This window comes from Ochotona curzoniae, unplaced genomic scaffold (genome assembly GCF_017591425.1).
Source record: "Ochotona curzoniae isolate NIBS_2020 unplaced genomic scaffold, NIBS_Ocur_1.0 scaffold_2587, whole genome shotgun sequence".
Taxonomy (NCBI): domain Eukaryota; kingdom Metazoa; phylum Chordata; class Mammalia; order Lagomorpha; family Ochotonidae; genus Ochotona; species Ochotona curzoniae.
The window spans coordinates 3887817-3907116 of NW_024467096.1; the positions used below are offsets into that span (position 1 = coordinate 3887817).

Here is a 19300-nt window from a genome sequence, read left to right on the forward strand (position 1 = left end):
CTTTGGCCCAGAGGGGATGTGGAGAATGTGTGATTTTATCCCTTCCGGTTCTCAAAGACTTACAAAGGACCTTCCCTCCATTCTTTGATGCCCTTCTGTGTCCTCATAAACAAACGTAACTACAAAGGAAAATTCTGTCCCAAACCTTCCATTCACTTCAAGTTGCCCAAATGATCACCTTCTTTCTGTTGGCATTGATCTCTAGCTTCCTGCACTGGCATTAGCTCCTCAGATCAAGTGTCATGAAACCTTGAGCAAGCCCTCAGCAGCCATTCTCGTGCCCAGGTACTGTGTAAATAGGAACTGATGGTGCTAATGATGGTCCCCTCAGGGACTTGTTCCTACTCTAAAATCACTGAGTGCTGGGACCTCTGCCAACTGCAGGCAGAAATAATCTCATCAGCAAACTAACCTCGGGCCTGGGGGAATTGTTTCAATTGGAGAGGATTATTTTTTTTCCTTCACACCAGTTGTCCAATTAAATAAACAAGGAGAAATTACCTTGAGAAAGCTCTGGCACACTTTTATCTTGGAAATTAATAATTTCTATTCTAAACATGCACATGAGATGTTCTGAGTTCTTCCATCACACACTAACAAGACAGCCTCTTTCCCATCTTCCCTCAGTTCATCTTCATGAATATGTAATGCACTGGCAGTGTAGTCTGATTTCCTAGGAAACTCCACCGTCATTTGCTTCTGAAGAAAATTCCGAGACTCTCTGGGCTGCAGCTGCTTTGTCATGTAATAAGGGCTTTCCTCTTGGAGGCCTGTCAGCTCTAGCACTTGGTGCTGTCTCTTGAGATACTTTTCAAAGGCTTAACTGGCTTCACTCTGTGTGGGGCTGGGCCTGTGGAGATGTCATTTGCTGTTAATGATTGCCAACCTTGCAATCCCTAAAGGCTTAAGACTGGTGATGGTGAAGGCAACAATGTGGTTCATGATTGTTCTGTACGTTTCAGCTCTGTGGATTTTAAAGGATACTCTGAGTTTGTGACCAACAGCCAGTTGTGCCCATTCGTTTCTCCACTACTCTGACTCTTGTGTAGACTACCATCTCTGCCATGAAGTCCAATGAAAGAGAAAAGCTTTATGGTGGGAGATGTCCATGCAATAATATGGGTAGGGCTCATGCATGTTTCATGCCCAGACACAACTGCGTGCTCTCTGAATCACAGAGGGAGAGATTCTTGACAATCTGCCACTTTGTTATCTTCAGGAAGAGAAAGTGTGAGTTCAGATGCTATTGTTTCTGAAATAACAGGTTCAAAGTACTTGGACTTCAGAAAGCCTACTTAAGGAAAGAGGTAAAAGGTTTTATCCTCTGACTTCTTAAATCATGTAAGAAACCAAGACATCACAAGGTAATGAAGATGCAAGTTAATTAGGGCTCCAGCATATTCATGGCCACATAGAATCTAAACTTCATAACCTTTATAGGTTTCCTACACTAGTGCTCGCTCTGGACCGCTGATCACCATTCAGCTTCTCTGAGCAAGTCAAGCTGATTATCTCCTGGTTCTTCCCAGTGACAGTGTGTCCAAAAGAGCACACCCCCCAAACTACTTGACCATATTTACAGGTTTCTTTAAACTCCCCAAATCAGATCTCACCCTCTGTGAGGACTTCGTTGGTTTGCTCCAGCCTCTTGTGGCCTCTTCTTTAGTCTTGGGGTTAGACATATGCCCCAGTCAGCACTGGGGACTTCCCTGTGTTCTTTCAGGATTGATCATTCAGCAGCACATTGTGCATCACAGTTCACAGGCAGTGTCTTCTTTAACAGTAAGCTGTGGAGTGAGCATTAAAGACATGATAAAATCCAGGTTACAAGTAAGGCACCTGGGGCCCAGGGGAGCTGGTTTCCTAGTGCCCCCAGATCCTATATTGCTGATTGAGGATCTAATCCAGGCCCATAGATTACAGACCTCATGTTTTCCTAACTACAGCTTGAAGCCTCTGTAATGTGTTACTTTGCCTCTAACCGTGATATTACATTGTGAAGTAGATGAATAGTTTTCACCCAAATGAAAGCATCTAATTTTAACAATCCTGTGAGGTAAAGCTATGAAGGTTGCTTATATCTGCCTTTGTCTACACTTACATGTTATATGTTTGTGTGTATATAAAGACCATGTATGTTAGACTACATATATATGTATAAAACCATTCAAGTTATCTAATATTGTACTTTGTACAGCCTTTCCCCATATTATTTTCTTTATCTCCTTTCATCTCTTTTTCAATTCTCTTTGAGAAATAGAACAGCTAGTCTTGAAAATGCAGAGCTGTGAACCTGAAAGAGAATGCATGTGTTTTTGATTCACTACTAAATGGACTCACAATAAGAGTTGATAATTTCTTTGAATGAATGACTCACCTGATTCACACCCACCTTGCTCAGGTGAGGGAGGCCCATCTTCTGTTACTTTTAGCACAGCCAAACCTCTCTTTTTTTTTTCTTCCCTGCTCTGCCACAGAGACTCAGCAGTGTCCAACAACAAGACTCCGCACGGTAGTTCCATCAGCCACATTGAGTCAGTCTTGCAGCAGTTGGATGATGCCCAGGTGCAGATGGAGGAGCTGTTCCATGAGAGAAAGATCAAACTAGACATCTTTCTGCAGCTGCGCATCTTTGAGCAGTACACCATCGAGGTAAAGAAGGAAGGGCTGGGAAATCAGGGGGCAGTGCAAGAACACAGCACAGTGTTCTAAGGGTAAACTAAGGGGATGGTGCATGATGGATACATTTTATTATGACTCAAGAAGTTTGTCCACCATGATATATTCCTTCCAGTCCTTCTTATCTCCTTTGCTAGGCAAAGCCCTCTGTTTTACTTTTTGTCTTTGGACTTCTTCAGCAAGAAGGTTTTGTTACTGCTCCTGGGTCTCTTACTTTGTACTGTGGTTCCTTGGAAGACCATAGAGTTAGCTGTTACATGATCTAGATTGTGACACTAAATTCCATGCCTTCATGAGTGCACAGGTGTTCTAATTAGGTAGCCTCCTCAACTGATGAACATGAATCAGGGATTAGACGAGATCACATACCAGCCAAGGAACCAGGAGCCACAGGCGGGAAGATTGTGTTCTCTGTTTGATCTCACTGTGTTCATGTCAGTCCGTGCCAAGCCTTTTGTTGGCTTATGAAATAGATTCATTAGTTGATGTCTGAGAAAGTCAGAATCATAAGTTTGGTACATTTATGTCTTCTAAACTCATCCATTTGTGGTGCTAAATAATATCATCACCATGCCATATATATTCCATCGTGTGTGTGTGTGTGTGTGTGTGTGTGTGTGTGTAATTAGGTAATACTTTTAAACTGTAATTAATCCAAGCCAAATGGATTTTCAGATAAACTTATCTAGCACATAAGGTACTTCTTCCTTTTGTAGGGGTGGCAGGTCAGATGAAAGACACTGTCTTCTCTTTACTGCTGTCTGGTATTGTAGAAAAGAAAACCAGGTTTCCCTCTACTGGTTTTTTTTTTTTTTAAACTTTGTTTTGCATTCTAACCATCTTACCAGAGTTAGAGCATTTAGGTTTCTAGGGATTCATCTTCCCAATCATGTCTTTGGGAATTTCCATGGAATTGCCTTGGAAGGAAGTGAACATTTTAAGTTGAAATCTCTGATGTCCCAATCCCAATCCAACTCTGGACTAGAGGACCATCTTGGCAACAAGTGCCATTTTCTTCAATCCTGGGGCCAAAAAATTATATACAGTATTAAAAATCTGAAACATAAAGCAATCTTAGATGACCACCTTCCTATCATTTACTCTCATATGATGTCTTTCTATTCTTATAAGCATACCTCTGCATCAGCTTCCTTGCTGCTTAACAATGTCACAATCTAAACGATGCTTCCTGGACAGTTTCTGGAACAAAGAAGGAGGTACTTAAATCTGGTTCTTAATTATCCATCCAGGTCATTTAATAACTGTGGATAAATTTGAGCTTTTCATTTTTTGTGACTCTATACTTGAAATAATTACATGTGACAAATAATAACCATAGACACACATTTGGAAGAATAATGTTAGTAGTATAAAATAAGATCTTAATATGTAGCAAAAAGTATATGAATTTTTATGAGCTTCGTAAATGTCAGATGAAAAAAGTAGTAAAGAGGAAAGAGAAAAGCTAAGAATCATGATTCTCTAGTAATTGATTGTGACACATTAAAATAAATAAAGGTTACATGTTACTAAAGAGGTGTTGGCCCCAGGAACTCCTGTAATCCTTGTCGAGCTCTGTTTCACCTTCTGGGAATTAATACATTCATGCAAATAATTATGCTAGCAAGTGGAGTTATTTTACTGTTGTATATTTATTCGGTTGCTTCAAACCCACATCAGAAAATGCTCAAAAGGGAGAAAATAACCTGAAGATTTTGACATTTCAGTTTTTTTTTTTATTAAATGGATTTAGTTTGAGGGACTTAAGATTTTTGCTTTAGATCCAGAATGAGTCAGTTAGCTTAATTCAATGTCAACTACATGCCTGACACCAGCTTGGGGCATCATCAGGTTGTATTTGTCTGCAATAATCTTTTTTTTTTTTAAAAGATTTATTTTTATTATTTTTTATTGGAAAGGCGGATATACAGAGAGGAGAGACAGAGAGGAAGATCTTCCGTCCGATGATTCACTCCCCAAGTGAGCGCAACGGGCCGATACTATGCCGATCCGAAGCCAGGAGCCTCTTCTGGGTCTCCCACGCGGGTGCAGGTTCCCAAAGCTTTGGGCCGTCCTCGACTGCTTTCCCAGGCCACAGGCAGGGAGCTGGAAGGGAAGCGGGGCTGCCGGGATTAGAACCGGCGCCCATATGGGATCCCGGGCGTGCAAGGCGAGGACCTTTAACCACTTGCGCCACCGCGCCGGGCCCAGTCTGCAATAATCTTGAGCAAATCCATCTACAACCATGAAAAACAATCCAAAGCCTAGACAGAAAATATCTTTTAAATATATGAATGTAAAAGAAATACTTTAAAATTGGATCCTATTTAAAAGCTTCCATAGAAAAGCATGATATTTAAACACAGGCTTTGCATTCTACAGCCTTTCTACATGTAAAAATTCTTCTACCCTGAGCACTGGACAACAAAACAGGCAACTGTGTATGTAGCAGAGCACGAGTAGGGAATTACTCATACAATGAAGGCCTAAGAAGTGAGGGAGATAAAAATAGTGGTTTGGTTCTGTGTCCTCTGGTTTAGATATGACATCCAAATTATAGAAGGAGTCTTGTTCCTCATTTAGGTGAAAGTGTAACTTTTGGGAAAAATGATGCATCTCATATTGGATAGAAATGGAAATCATGCCAAATCCATGGTAAAACTCTGCATCAAGTCACATTGTCAGAAGTTGTTTCTGAGGGTGATAAGATTATTTCAAATACCAGTTATGGTTTACTGCGGGGATGAAGAGCAAAGTCATAGAGAAGCTTCAGTGTGTGAGACTAAGGGCGGTTTCTGTAATAAGAGACGTGTCAGCGCTGACATTAGCCAGGGCAGGCTCTGTGCTTGCAGGACCCACAACTGTTGCTTCCATCCTAAAGGAAGGCATGTGATGGACATATTCCAAATTCCAAGGGATTACTGCACTCCAGAGCAGGCCTGCTCCCTGACAGCTGGGGAGTCTAAGTGATTTCTTTACCATGTCACTGATGGATAAGCCAACTAATGTAAAAATTAGGATAGCATGAGTTGCCACACATTTCTTCTTTTACTCAATAATAGGGGTTTGTAGATGACTCCCACATAATAACCTAGACTGAGATCACCTCCATGTAAAGTGAAACATCCCAAATTCGTTTGGCAGATGTTTGAATCCAGGGCTAAGTCTGTATTCCTGACATAGCTCTTGGATTCAGGGACACTGGATACAATGACCCAGAGTGGAACACAGTAGAATTTTTCTTTTGTTCCTCTAGGTTCAGCCACTTTCTCTGACAGTCATTTAATATGAACCGATTATGATAGAAGAGACACTTCACCAAATGCTAAAGTGTCTATTTGGGGATAGTAAGATTGTGGGTGATTTATTATTATTGTTGTTGTTATTATTGTTATTATTATCTTAATATTTATGAGCCCGGCGTGGTGGCCTAGCAGCTAAAGTCCTTACTTTGCAAGCACTGAGATCCCATATGGGTGCTGGTTCTAATCCCAGCAGCCCCACTTCCCATCCAGCTCCCTCCCTGCTTGTGGCCTGGGAAGGCAGTGGAGGATGGGCCAAAGCCTTGGGATCTTGCACCAGTGTGGGAGACCTGAAAGAAGTTCCTGGCTCCTGACTTTGGATTGGCTCAGTATCAGCCGTTGTGGTCACTTGGGGAATGAATTAACAGATGGAAGATCTTCCTGTGCCTCTCCTCTTTATTTATTTATTTGTTTATCTTTATTGGAAAGGCTGATTTACAGAGAGAAGGAGAGACAGAGAGAAAGATCTTCCCTCTGTGTGTTCACTCCCCAAATGACTGCAACAGCCAGAGCTGAGTTGATCCAAAACCAGGAGTCAGGAGCTTCTTCCAAGTCTACCATGTGGGTACAGGGTCCCAAGGCTTTGGGCCATCCTCTGTTGCTTTCCCAAGCCACAAGCTGGGAGCTAGAAGGGAAGTAGAGCAGCCAGGACATGAACTATGCCTGTATGGGATCCCACTGCTTACAAGGGGAGGATTAGCCAATTGAGCCATCTTATTGGGCCCTTGTCTTATTTTTTATGCTGTCTTACATTTCCAAGCTTTCAACAATTAGAATGAGCAGAAATTTTTTAAAAATTTAGAAGCAAAAACATACTTCAAATGTTTTTATGATATAACCTTTTGATAAAATATTTTGGAACTTGAAAACCCCAGATATACATATTTGTTTGTTTATAGATTACTAAAATGTTTCATTATTGGCTGATAATCTTAAAATTCAGTATGCCCTTCAGGACAAGTTTAGCTTTTTCATTATAAGCTATGATTCTGCATTTCACAGTATTCTGATAATCCCACCCCACCCCCAACCCCCGCCTTTTTTTCCTTTCTCTTTTGTCTGGCTTCTTGACAGATGTGGTTAGATTGTCACTGTTTTCTTACCTGCAAACTTTAGCCGAGAGAGTTCAAAGTTCTCCTTTGCTTTCTTTACTAGTAATGTCTTCAAACTGTAATTGCTTTGTATGAGACTTATTAAGCCACATTTTTTTTGTAAAGGTCAGTTTAAACTATGTATTTGATAAACCCATTTAACAAGACACGTGAGAAGAACAGTAATTTACAATTACTGACAAGAGTGAAGAAACCATCCATAGTCAACCCCTCTGAATTGTGCATTCCTTTCTTCCCTCAGGAGCCCTCTGCTATCATGCGTTGCACAAAACCATCTGGCACATGGCCAGGGTGGGACTGCATCTACTGATGACTGTCTGGAGAAACTTCATATGACTTTGATCTGATTAAATGTGTTCAAATAATTCATGAGGATATTTTTTAAAGTTTGTGCAATTAAAAGATAAGTTTAACTGCAGGCCTTTGGCTTAGCAGTTAAGATAACAGTCAGGATGCCCCCAGCATCAGAGTACCTGGATTCCTTCCTGACTCTCTCAACACCAGCTTCCTGCTGGCGTGCACCCTGGGAGGCAGCAACTAATGGCTCAAGTGATTAAGCTCTCACCACTTTCATGGGAGACTTGGAAAGTATTTCTAACTCCCAGTTTCAACTCTGTTTTTCTATTGTGGCTTCTGTGGACATTCTGGGGTGAACTGGCAAATTGAAAGCACATTCTCTCTCCGTCTCTCCTTCCCTCCCTCCCTGTTTTTCTCTGTGTGCATGTGAACATAACTTCATTCTGATGTGTTTTTGAGATTCATACATAGCTTTTTCATAACGTATGCAGAGTTTCCATGAACTACTTGAAGACTCCTTGCATGTATATTTACAGAGAAAATAATTTTCTCTATGTTGTCAATGAGTGATCTTGGGGAACCTCTTGAGGTAGGTATACTCATACTGGGGAGTCCTAGAAATGACACCCGGAAAAATAGTCTAAGTAATGGACCTTATGAAAAGTATAGACTGCCCATGGAAGTCCCATTTTCAGTGGAAATATGTCTCGAGGTCAGGTAGAAGTTTGTGGCCACAGTTTAGCCTTCCTGAAGGATGCATCAGCAGAGCCCAGATGCAGAGGGGAAGAGAGAGGAGAGGGGCACTCAGGATTCATTATTGTGTAGAACAAAGTCTCCACCTTTTTATGCTTTAGTCATTGTTTTGTTTCAGAGGTAGAAGTATGGGTGGGGTCTACACCCTCTTTTATTTGGAAGCCTTAAAAATACCTGAAAATGTTTGTCAGAAGCCTATTTTCCTTTCTCTGAAAAATCCTGAGATTATAAAAGAATTATAGGTGTGATTTGTTCAGTTTCTCTCAATTTCAAAAATCCTCTGACTACTTCTCCTGTCAATCCTTCTCTATAGTACACATCCCCAATTTACTCACCTCTTTCTAGACAGGACATGGTTGGTCTCTACAGAGTACATGTCTTGGTCTCCAGGGTGAAGGGACTTCAGTTGGCCTTGCCCAGCTTCTCTCTCTCTCTCTCTCTCTCTCTCTCTCACACACACACACACACACACACACACACACACACCTTGACTGTGTGGTGTTAGGGTTGTGACACTGTCCTAGTGGAGCCCAGGAGATAGTCACCTTTTTAGTGACATCATCACCTGTCTGTACACTGTGCTCACTTTCAAGTCACTGTTTTTCTTCAAAGTCAGTGCTTCTATTACACTGTTTTTTTAAAACTTAAATGATGGTGTTTATCTTTTCTCCTCAAATTTTGGCATTTTTTATTTAGTTCTTTGTTCTATAAAAGTAGATTTAAATATACCATCAGAAGTTTTAAATGTTGGCCAGATCTTGAGCCCTGTGGCTTTTTCCTGTAGGTTCTGCAGATGGCACAGCCCTGAGCACACTCACTCACTGTCTGCTGTGAGTCATCTGCCAGCCCGGCTGCATCACTGTTTCTTCTGTAGATATGGAGGGAAAGTCTGAAAGCCTTGATGTTTTCTGTGTTTGCAACTTGCCAGCTCCTCCTACAGAGTAATTTACATCAAAGGAGGAAAAATAAGACCTAATTGAGATCATCTCTGTGGAGTCTTGCTGTTGATCGGTGTAACATTTTCTAAGTGTACCCAAATCCTTTGAAGGAGATGTAGGAAAGTACAATGATTTAAACCAAATTCTCCACAAAATAAATCATTTCACAGTGTTTTCTGCTAGGCATTTTTCAAATTAAGTTTAGAATCGTTGTGAGGCTTCCTGTACCATCTTTGTTTAAAACCACATATCACAGTGATTCATGCAGCATTTTTATTCTGAGAAGTGACTTGTTTTCAGGAAACCAAGGATCCTGGAGAGATCTTTTCCAATCATTCCAATATGGGCTGATCTGAGGCTGTGATCATGAACTCAGATTACATTGTTAAGGTTCAAATGCTAAAGGTTCCTCCTTTCTGGTAAGGATGCAGAAGACAGTAGGTGCACTAGCTATTAAGCTTACAAGGAGAAAAGAACATTGGAAAATTGAAGCATTTCTAGCTGCCAGAATGAACAGCAGCATATGAACTCTTCAACCAAAGGAGGCACTTTTGAAAACAGAATAGAGCTCCACAAATAGGGTGAAAGTATAGATTAGATTTCTGCTTAGGAATCCCTCCAGCTCTTTTATTAATAAAATCATGGTCATATCAAAGACTTCAGTTTTAATCATAATGATGAGGAAGAAAAGAACTTGAAACTGACCGTAAAAATGATCCAGTGATTCAAATTATCCGGTGGGAATAGAAATTAGTTAATTGAACATTGGAATTCATCAATTAGAACATTTTACAATATGTTCTTACATTATTTTGCCAAGAATTGAAGAAATTGAAGTAGATTTTGTTACTGCCAACTTCCTTTGCTTCTCCAGAAAATACAATATCCTTAAAAATCTTAATATAGTTGTTTACGTATTTTTAACTCTTCAGATTACATGCATTTCTAAAGCAGGGAAATGCTGTGATGCCTTTGCAATAATCTACTTTAGAATTTACTGATCTCTTCATTTTATAAACTGGTTCACAGAAAGGACTTTAACACTAGGCTGAACAAGAAAAGTAAGGGATATGGTAATTTAGCTTATTTTAGTTTCACGGTGGAGATACACAGACACACACATACACTTGAATGCATGCATGCATGCACATCCATTGCAGATAAAATAGTTCTTTCTAATGAAATGGGATAGTTCCCTCAGCTACAGTCTCCTTCCCTGTGAGCCAGCTTTTATAGATCAATGGGAATATTTAGCTTTCATTTTTCTCATCCTAATAAAAACAATGGCAGCATTACACCTCACGCATTTCGGCAGGACCCCATCACTAGGAAGTGACATGGGACCATCCTCCCCACTGCTGGTAGCAAAGGGCTTGAATCTTAACACATGGAACATGTGCACTGTTGCTTACCATAGTCAGCATTTGCTGAGAAGCAGGAGTGCCATCACCGAATGTGCAGTGTTTTGGGATGCATTCTCTGGGCTTGAAAAATGAGTCAATAACTTTATTTGTCATTTAACCATAAACAGTTATTTAAGGTCTTGAAATCTGTTTCCTCAACTGAGAAATGAGGATTCAAATATTTCCCAGTCCATAGGGTTGTTGTAAAGATTTCATATATATAACATTCTTAACAAAGCTCTTGGCACTTAATTGGCGTTCAATAACTGATTACATTATACTTAGCATTGTTATTAATAAGAATATACTTCTGTGTATAAATGTGCTTCCATGTCTTAAGCAGTTAAGCACCCATCATTTTCTTCCCATTGTTTTTCTCCTCATTTGTTACTGAACATTATGAGGGTAACTCTGCGGTTCGGATAGAGTCCTGCTGTGGGACCCAAAGGCATTTGGTCTTGCCATTCCAAGAATCTGCTTGAGCATGAAGCAAGTGACATGTTTTTCTCCTTCTACCATGGTTCTTCTGTTCGCACCTGAGACAAGCTTACACAGGTATCTCCTGCTCCCAACAGAAGAAGCAGAAAATTCCAGATTGGACAACATTGCCTTCAGACTCAACAAAAAGAATGACTGAACTTACAACAAAAATATGTACTAGAGGAAAGCAGTGTGTTCTTTCATGAGGGTAAATTATGTCAGGCATTGCTATAAGGCCATAGACACACAATTTAGTTTATCAGTCTATTCAACCATATATGGTTAATTTAAATGGTTCATGTAAAGTGAAGAAAGGTAAAACTGGTACTTCTCTGAAGTGAGAAGAGTAGAAAGGGCATGCCAACAATCCGTGCTTTGAGCAGTCTTACAGATACAATGCCACTCTGAGGAACATTAGACTTCGTTGTTAGATGTTTGGTTCTGCCGCCACCAGCTTAGGGCACACAGAGGCCATGCAAAATACTGACTTCTCTGTGTTTTCATTTCCTTCTAAAGTAGCAGTACAAGGATTTAATAAAACAAAGCTAGCCAAAGGCTTAACTCACTGCTTAGCACAATATGAAGTAAAATATCCTCTTTGACAATATCATATCATCACCTTCATCATGGTCATCAGCATGTAACAACAATCTGAATGAAAGAACAGCACAGACAAATTACCAATTCTGTGTTAATGAAGAGCTGAGTTGTTGAAAATGGACTGAAGCAAGTGGAAGAGAAAGAGGCAGGTGGGTTTTTGGCTCTACCAGACACAGAATAAAACATTTAGGAAAGAGAAGGTAAAGTTACCTTTATGCATAAACACTGAGGAAGGCCCAGAGAACCTGAGGATTCTACACAGAGAGCTCTCAGAGACCAAAGTAGCTGTTAAATCATCTCCCATGGATTGATTCTTGACGGCTGCATTCTGAATTTGGTAGCTCTCATCTGGCAGGAAAGTCTTGGGCCTTTTTTTTTAAGTGAGTCTTGCCTTCCCATTTCCTCTTACCCTATTATTAATTAATTTATTTTTTTTTTTAGTTTCTCCTCCAATTTTCCTTATTTTTGTATCTCAAGTAGACAGTTGTTAGACTAGAAATATTTCCAGTGTATCTCTCCAAGAGGTGGTCATATCTTAATACTGCAGTGTTAAGTGAAGGGGCCAGAGGCTGGCATGGCTAGGAGAACTGAGCAGGCCAGGAGCTGAGACAGAGGTAATTAAGTGGAAGGAGAAGGTAAAATAGGTTGACTGAAAGCTGAGTGCCCCCTGGGCACCTTGAGTTCCATCTTTCATTCATTTGTTTCAGGCCCTGGTTACTGGCCTGAACTAATTCTCTCTCAAATGCAGTTATTACCAAATTCACTCCCTTGTAAAAGTTTCTTTTTGCAGATCCATCTCTGTATTAACAAATTAACACACATTCCATGTAAAGTGATAAACCAAAGAAAAACATCTGGGTCTGGTGTTTTTGGTGAAATTCTTCATGACTGAGGGTTTGTTTTCAAAGATGGGCAGGACTTGAACAGACTGGAAACAGGGCCGATGGACCAGAAAAGGAGGATGGAAGAAGTAGGACTCAAATTCAGCACTGACAGTAAACTGACTGTATATGAGAGAAGAGCATGAGGTGAACTTGGAGAGAAGCATCTGTTCTTTAGCAATAAGATAAGCTGCAGCTTTGAAAACAATCATTTTTTCCTAAATAAATAAATAAATAAATAAATAAATACTTTCAGCTTCCTAATAATGCAGGCCCTTGGCCATGGTTGCAGTAGCTGGGTTTGTGCTACCCATGTGGCAGACCTGGATTGAGTTTGTGGTTCCTAACTTCAAGTCCCTTGCCTTTGAAGGCATTTGGGGAGCATACTAGCAGATGGGGTGTTTTCTCTCTGTATGTCTGTCTCTCAAATAAATACAGAGCCCAGTTTCTAGAAAGCAGAAGGCTTGATAAGATATTATAGTATACATACAGATGCTCAATAAACATCTGAACATGTGTTTAACATTGTCAGTCATCAGGGACACAAGACCATACTGAGATATCACTTCATGCCCACTAGCATGGCTGATGGTAAAGAGAATGATAATGCCAAATAACGAAGATGAAGAAAAACTGGAATTTTCATACAGTACTACCAAGAATGTAAAATGTTAAATAACTTTGAAGAACTCCCTGACAGTTTCTTATAAAGTTAAATATAAACCTACCCTTTGAGCCCATAATTCTACTCTTAGGTAATCACTGAAGGCACATGTTGACAGAGAGACATCAAGAACTTATTTTTTTAAGATTTACCCATTTTAATAGGAAAGACAGATCAACTCCACAGAGAGGAGTGATTAAGTTCCTCCATCCCCTAGTTCACTCCGCAGATGGCCACAATAGCTGGAGTTAAACCAGTCTTATTCTGGGTTTCCCATGTTGGTGCAGGATCCCAAGGCTTTGGGCTATCTTCCACTGCTTTCCCAGGTCACAGGCAGGGAATTGAATGGGAAGTAGAGCAACCAAGACATGAAGTGTCACCCATATTGGATTCTGGTACTTGCAAGGCGAGAATTTATCCATTGAACCATTGAATCAAGCCCACAAGCAGAACTTTTATCTGAAACTTATTCTCAGAAGCCAACTAGTGAAAACAACCAAAAAATTAATAAAGAATAAATAATACAATGGCTTATCTCTACAATGAGCTGTCATTCCTTGAAGCAAGGAATGAAGTATTGATAGACAACACAGACGAACTGTAAATACACTTGCTGACCAAAAGAAGCCAGGCATAAAGAATACATTCTGTATGACTTAAATCATACAGAAATCAATCGACAAATGTACATCTTTGATGTTGGAAACCTGAAGGTGTGTCTAGAGGGAGTTGAGAGAGGAATGGTATTGACTGAAAAGGGTAGTAGTAGAGCCCTAGGCTAGAAGATAGTGAAATAAACATACATGTGGTGCTAGCTACACAAGCATATAACATGATCAGAATTTAGAGCTAGATGCTTAAAATATGGATTGTATGTGAATTATGTTTCAGTTCAGTAACTATAAGAGCAGAAGCATTGGCCTGCTCATCCTGTAAATTCTCTTATAAATTACAGTTGAATTCTCTTCTTCGTTTATGAAAGTAAAATGCTTTTCAATGATGAGGCTACAACACAAACACTTCTACTGCCAAGCTGTGGCTCCCAGATCCTCCAAGAACTCCCTACCATGAGTAGATCCTGAGCTACATGCTGAGCTTAGTGAACTCCTAAGTTTAAAGACACAAAGAGGTGAGATTGCAGGACTTTGGAGGTGGTGTTTTTTATAGTTCTCTCACTCCTTCTTCAAAGAGAGCAACTGTACTTTTCATCCATTCTGATTTTGCTTGAAGAAAGGTCTTACATTAGATGGCAGATGGAATCCTGTGACACAGCACCTGTGAAGGACTACCTGGTTTTCCCATTCCAGTGAGCATAGTCCCCACAGAGAATGTCTGTGACTTTGGGCTGATCTTCCACCGCCATTGTTCCCCAGTGCCCATGTAGCAGCAGTTTTTAGTAACTGGAAAGTTGCTGCCAGGGCTCCTGGTGCTGTACAGACAAGTGAAGAACCAATATGGAAATTAGCAAAACCTGTCAAAGGTGGCCTGGAAAAGCAGAAGTAGGCAGACACAACATTCAGCCTTCTATCTTATTTCTCCTCCCTGCCTCTACTCCCAGTTAGGATGAAATTCATCATACTGAAGCCCACTGGACTAGGGCTCTGGAGTATATGCTTGGACACATCTGCAAACCATAGTTGAAATGTTTTAATTTTGATTTATTCATCAGGTGGACTGGTTAACTCATTCTGTACTTCCAAGATCTTAGTGTGGTGACCACATGGCTCTTAAGATTTAGTCTTTATTTGTAGAGATCTGAGAGTAGAGTAGGTGAAGTGAGTTAAGGGGTGGAGCAATCTAAAGTTAGCAGATTCGTAGCAGGACAGTGTTTCCATTCATTACATGCTTCCATCTCTATTAGAATCATTAATGCCTTCTCACCGATGACCATCTGCATAAACTTCTAGAGGCTGCACATTCATGCTTTGTTTAGTTGCTCTTTCCACAGGCATTTGCTTTTGTAATAGAAGGAGAGAATACTGTACAATGGTGCATAGGCACCACAAAGGGACCTTTAGGTTTGCTGTATACCAGCTCATTACTGATTTGTGTCACCTTGAGCCATTCCCTAGGCCTTCTCTCTTCTTGAGTTTCTGAAGAGACACCCCGACTGTTTATCATCTTTGAACCTCTCCAGCTAGGAGACCTTTTTTTAGAGCAACAGTTGCAGGATGGTACACAAAGTCTTGGCAGTTGTGGAAGAATGAAACTACATCTGTAACTTTGCCTCTTGCTGGTAGGGTGAACCATAGACAGATCAATCCATCCATCTGAGAGCAGGTCAACTTCCTCTTTTACAAGACAGACCTGGAGCTGTCAACGCACCTGTATTACTAGAATCATTGTAGATGTCAAATACGGTGGAGCATGCAAAATCATTTTAAACCATCATTCATAATACACAGATGTGCTGCTATTCCTTCACTGTTGCTATATACATTGAAACATGCAGAGAATTCCTTTAAAGTCGCATATGTGTGAATGTGTGTGTGGCAGTATTGCATAAGGATACTTTCAGGGTCAAAGCGATGTGACACCTCTCTTCAGAAGGATGGAGTAGTTAATAGAGCATAGTGAGAGTCAACCTAGCACAGCCTAGCAAGTCTCTCGTGGACCCAATGAGCCTGCACTAATGATGGTGGTTCCTTCGCAGGTGACTGCAGAGCTCGATGCCTGGAATGAAGACCTGCTCCGGCAGATGAATGACTTCAACACAGAGGATCTGACCCTGGCAGAGCAGCGGCTGCAGCGTCACACAGAGCGGAAGCTGGCCATGAACAACATGACCTTTGAGGTCATCCAGCAGGGCCAAGATCTGCACCAATACATCATGGAGGTCCAAGCCTCAGGTAGGCAGATTCTCAGTCTTGTGGGAGAGGATGAAAACAAGAATACCATCTCATTTCCAAGAAGCATGCCCACTTATTCATTCCTTTTATTCCTATGGATACAAAGCGCAGAAAAGTTTGCCCCTGGTTAAAGGAAAAGAAATTGAAATCAAGCAACTTGTCCAGGGTTGCCCCATTAGGCTATACTAAAGATAGGAGTGGGGCCAGGGTCTCCTGGTACCACATAAAGAATGAGGAGGTGAGGGCAATGACTGAAATTAGCAAAAATGTTTTTTAGACAGTAGCTTGCAAAAATCACAAGCGACCAGATGTAGGTGCAAATTGTATTCAGATTTGTAGCTGCCTCCTAGTCTGTTCTCTGTCCCAACCTCAATACAGATAGTCTTCATATATTTATAGATATATATATATGGCAGGATCATATATTATATTTTCTTAGTAAAATACAGCTGACTTACCCAGATTTAATTTCCTGCTCCAAATTTATTCAAATTTTTTTCCAGCAAATGCATGTTCTGTGGATTCTGCCTGCTGCTGTCCAAAATGAGCTTTGATGCTAGAACTAGAGAACCTTCATGATCCCCAATTACAGCTAGACCATAAGAAAAGAAACCTTGCACTTCGACACGTGTTGGTGGCATGCTGGAACCAAGCAAGGTCTTCCATCATCCACCCACCCTGAGCCTTGGAGCATTCTCCAAGCACGACATAGACAGTTGAGATCATCAAGTCTTAAAAACACAGTTAGGCAGCAGACTTTTGACACATAGTTAAGTCATCTCTGGGGATTTCTGTATTCCCTATCAGAGTGCCTGCTTAAAATCTTGTCTGCTCAGCTCCTGATTTCAGCTTCCTGCTATTGCACACCTGAAGAAGCAAAAGGTGTGGGCTCAGTACTTGGATCTCTGCCACCTGTATGTGATTCCTGGATGGATTCCTGGGCTCCTGGCTCTGGTCTGGCCCAACTTTGACTATTGTAGGATATCTGGGGAACAAATTACAAGATGGAAAATCTGTTTCTCTCTCTCAAATACAAATTAAAATAAATACATAATTTCAAAAAAAATTCCACAAAGTTAGACCTTGTCCCTGCTAACTGTGAATATTAAAGTCATGCGATTATCAGAGGGACCTTAGCAATGCTACTGGACTTTAGGATACTTCTGTGCTTTTTGGTGACCCAAAAGGACAAATACTGTACCAGCATTCAAAGGAAGTTCACTTCAAACCAAAAGAGAAAAAACCAGTCAATCTGTTCACTTTTATCAAGATAATTTTTCCTTGATTATCATTAGTGTTGTAAATACGTTGGAACTGTCTGCAAAACCTGGGTCTGTTTCCTGGTGCACAGTCTGTGCTCCACACTGGCAAGAAGGGCTATTCAGCTTCTGGTTTGCCTAGGGATTTTTTTTAAGTATGCAATATCCAGGACCTGTGCCCAGATATTCTGATATAACTCCCTCTGAGACTTGGGCATCTGCAAGAACACCTTCAGAGATTCACCTTTACAGCCAGGGCCATGATCCAGTGCTTTTTCTCATGACAAATTGCAGCAGCTGCTATATGTAGATTGACCCAGGACATTAACTCCCAGGTTCAGCAGTGTCAACAGAACATGAGACCCATGTTTGAAAATGCAAGCTCAAAGATGCATCCCTGGGACCCATCACAAGCCCAGAGCTCTCTGCTGCCACAAACCTTCCAGGTGGTTCTACTGCACCACTGATCCAAGATCTTCTACTCAGAGTGGGCCCTGGGCAAGCAGCACTGCCTGGCAGCTGGTTGGAAATGTGGAATCACAGGCTTTAGCCCAGTCTTGTGAATCTGAGTCTACATGTTAACAGAAACCTCCAAATAAACCATGTGTACTGTAAAATTTGAAAAGCAGCATGCTAAGGCACGATTGTACCTTTTCAGGAAGTTATTAGGAAAGGTAGAAGGAATGGTAAGCCCTCTCTGGTTGAAAATTTTTTCTGGACTCAGGGTTTACCCTCTGGCTTGCTCTCGTGGTACATGCTATTGCTCTGTTTCTGCTCTCATGAGACTGCATCTCCTGAGAAAAATGTCTTGAAGATACAGTGCTGGGCAGAGCGCCATGCAGGAAAGTTCACCCCACACCACTGAGAATGTATGTCTGGCAGCACAAAGAGCCTTGTCTGCCTGCATAACTACAGCAGTTCCTGCCAGAATGCAGACGTGATCTTGGAAAGCCAAATTTGATCCCCAAGAACCAAGTATCCATGGTAACAGAAAGACTGCTGAAGGTTGGCAGACCCCAAGGATTGCTTGTGACTATGCTTTGTCTGTGCTTGGTGTGAGTGGTTGAAAATACCCCAGGCAGATGGGCTGCCTGCCCCTACAGCTTCCTGTCTTATAAGGGAGCAACTCTAACATGGTTTGATTAACCTCTTCACTCTTTGCTGAAACTGATTATTTTCCTGCACCTGCCACATGCAGTTTTCAGTCTGTCATGGCCCACAAGGTTCCAAAGGGGATGACTGGAACACTCAGTCAGCGACTGACTGCCTACTTTGATAGAGATAACGTCAAGCTCATGGGCTTGCAGTGGGGTGAGGGATGAAGGTTAGAGTCACAACAGAGCTAGAGAGAGAAGTCGGAATGAGGGTTGATCCAAACTGGGACCAGCTCCCCACCTATGATTGGGAAGTGAGGACTTCAGAGACAGAACTGAGGCAGTAAATGTCTCAGGCACTTACAGTGTTTGTCTCATAAACTACATTTGGATTAAAAGTTAAGGAAACTATTGTTCTAGAAAAGGGGACAACCAGCTAAATTAAGACCCTCCCCCCCGAGCAGAGGTTGGGAGCTCAGACAAGAGAAAATCCTAGGGTGAAATCCCAGGCACACCTTTTATTAGTGGAGTGTCTTTGAGCATGCTGCTCAATCCCGAAAAATCTTTTCTGCCCCTTGAAAACAAAAGTGGTGATCAGTACAGCAGGTGCCTCCTCAAGTCACTGTGAGGATACATTGGGGGTAACACAAGGGCATGCAAAGGGATCCATGAGGCCCAACAACTGTTGTTCCATTGATGCGGTAGCCCAATGTGGTGGTCCTGTAGCTTCTCCAGCAGCTATGGGGCAGGGCTCTTCTTTCTCTTTACCTACCCAGGATGTGACAGAATGGTTATCTCTTATGCACAGCAAGTTCTCAATAGCATTTCCTGAATTAATTGGGGAGTGCATTCAGTGTGGGTGAAACAGATATAGATAATAATGGACCACTAATAATCTTGTTTGTGTTTTTTCCCCCAGTGTAAGCTACTCTGAGGATAGTAAGATGTGGATCTGGTAGGGGCTGAGAGCTGGGAAAGAGACCTTTCAT

General features: G+C 41.2%; 1 protein-coding gene across 10 annotated transcripts in view; it reads left to right on the forward strand.

Moving 5' to 3' along the window:
• The window catches only part of KALRN (kalirin RhoGEF kinase), a 660588-nt gene that overhangs the window by 383570 nt on the left and 257718 nt on the right, over positions 1–19300 (forward strand). For all 10 annotated transcript variants that reach the window (XM_041002788.1, XM_041002790.1, XM_041002785.1 and 7 more), the window contains exons 13-14: positions 2478–2652; positions 15763–15958. In XM_041002788.1, coding sequence (XP_040858722.1) covers positions 2478–2652; positions 15763–15958 — 371 coding nt within the window. The remainder of the gene's footprint in view (positions 1–2477; positions 2653–15762; positions 15959–19300) is intronic.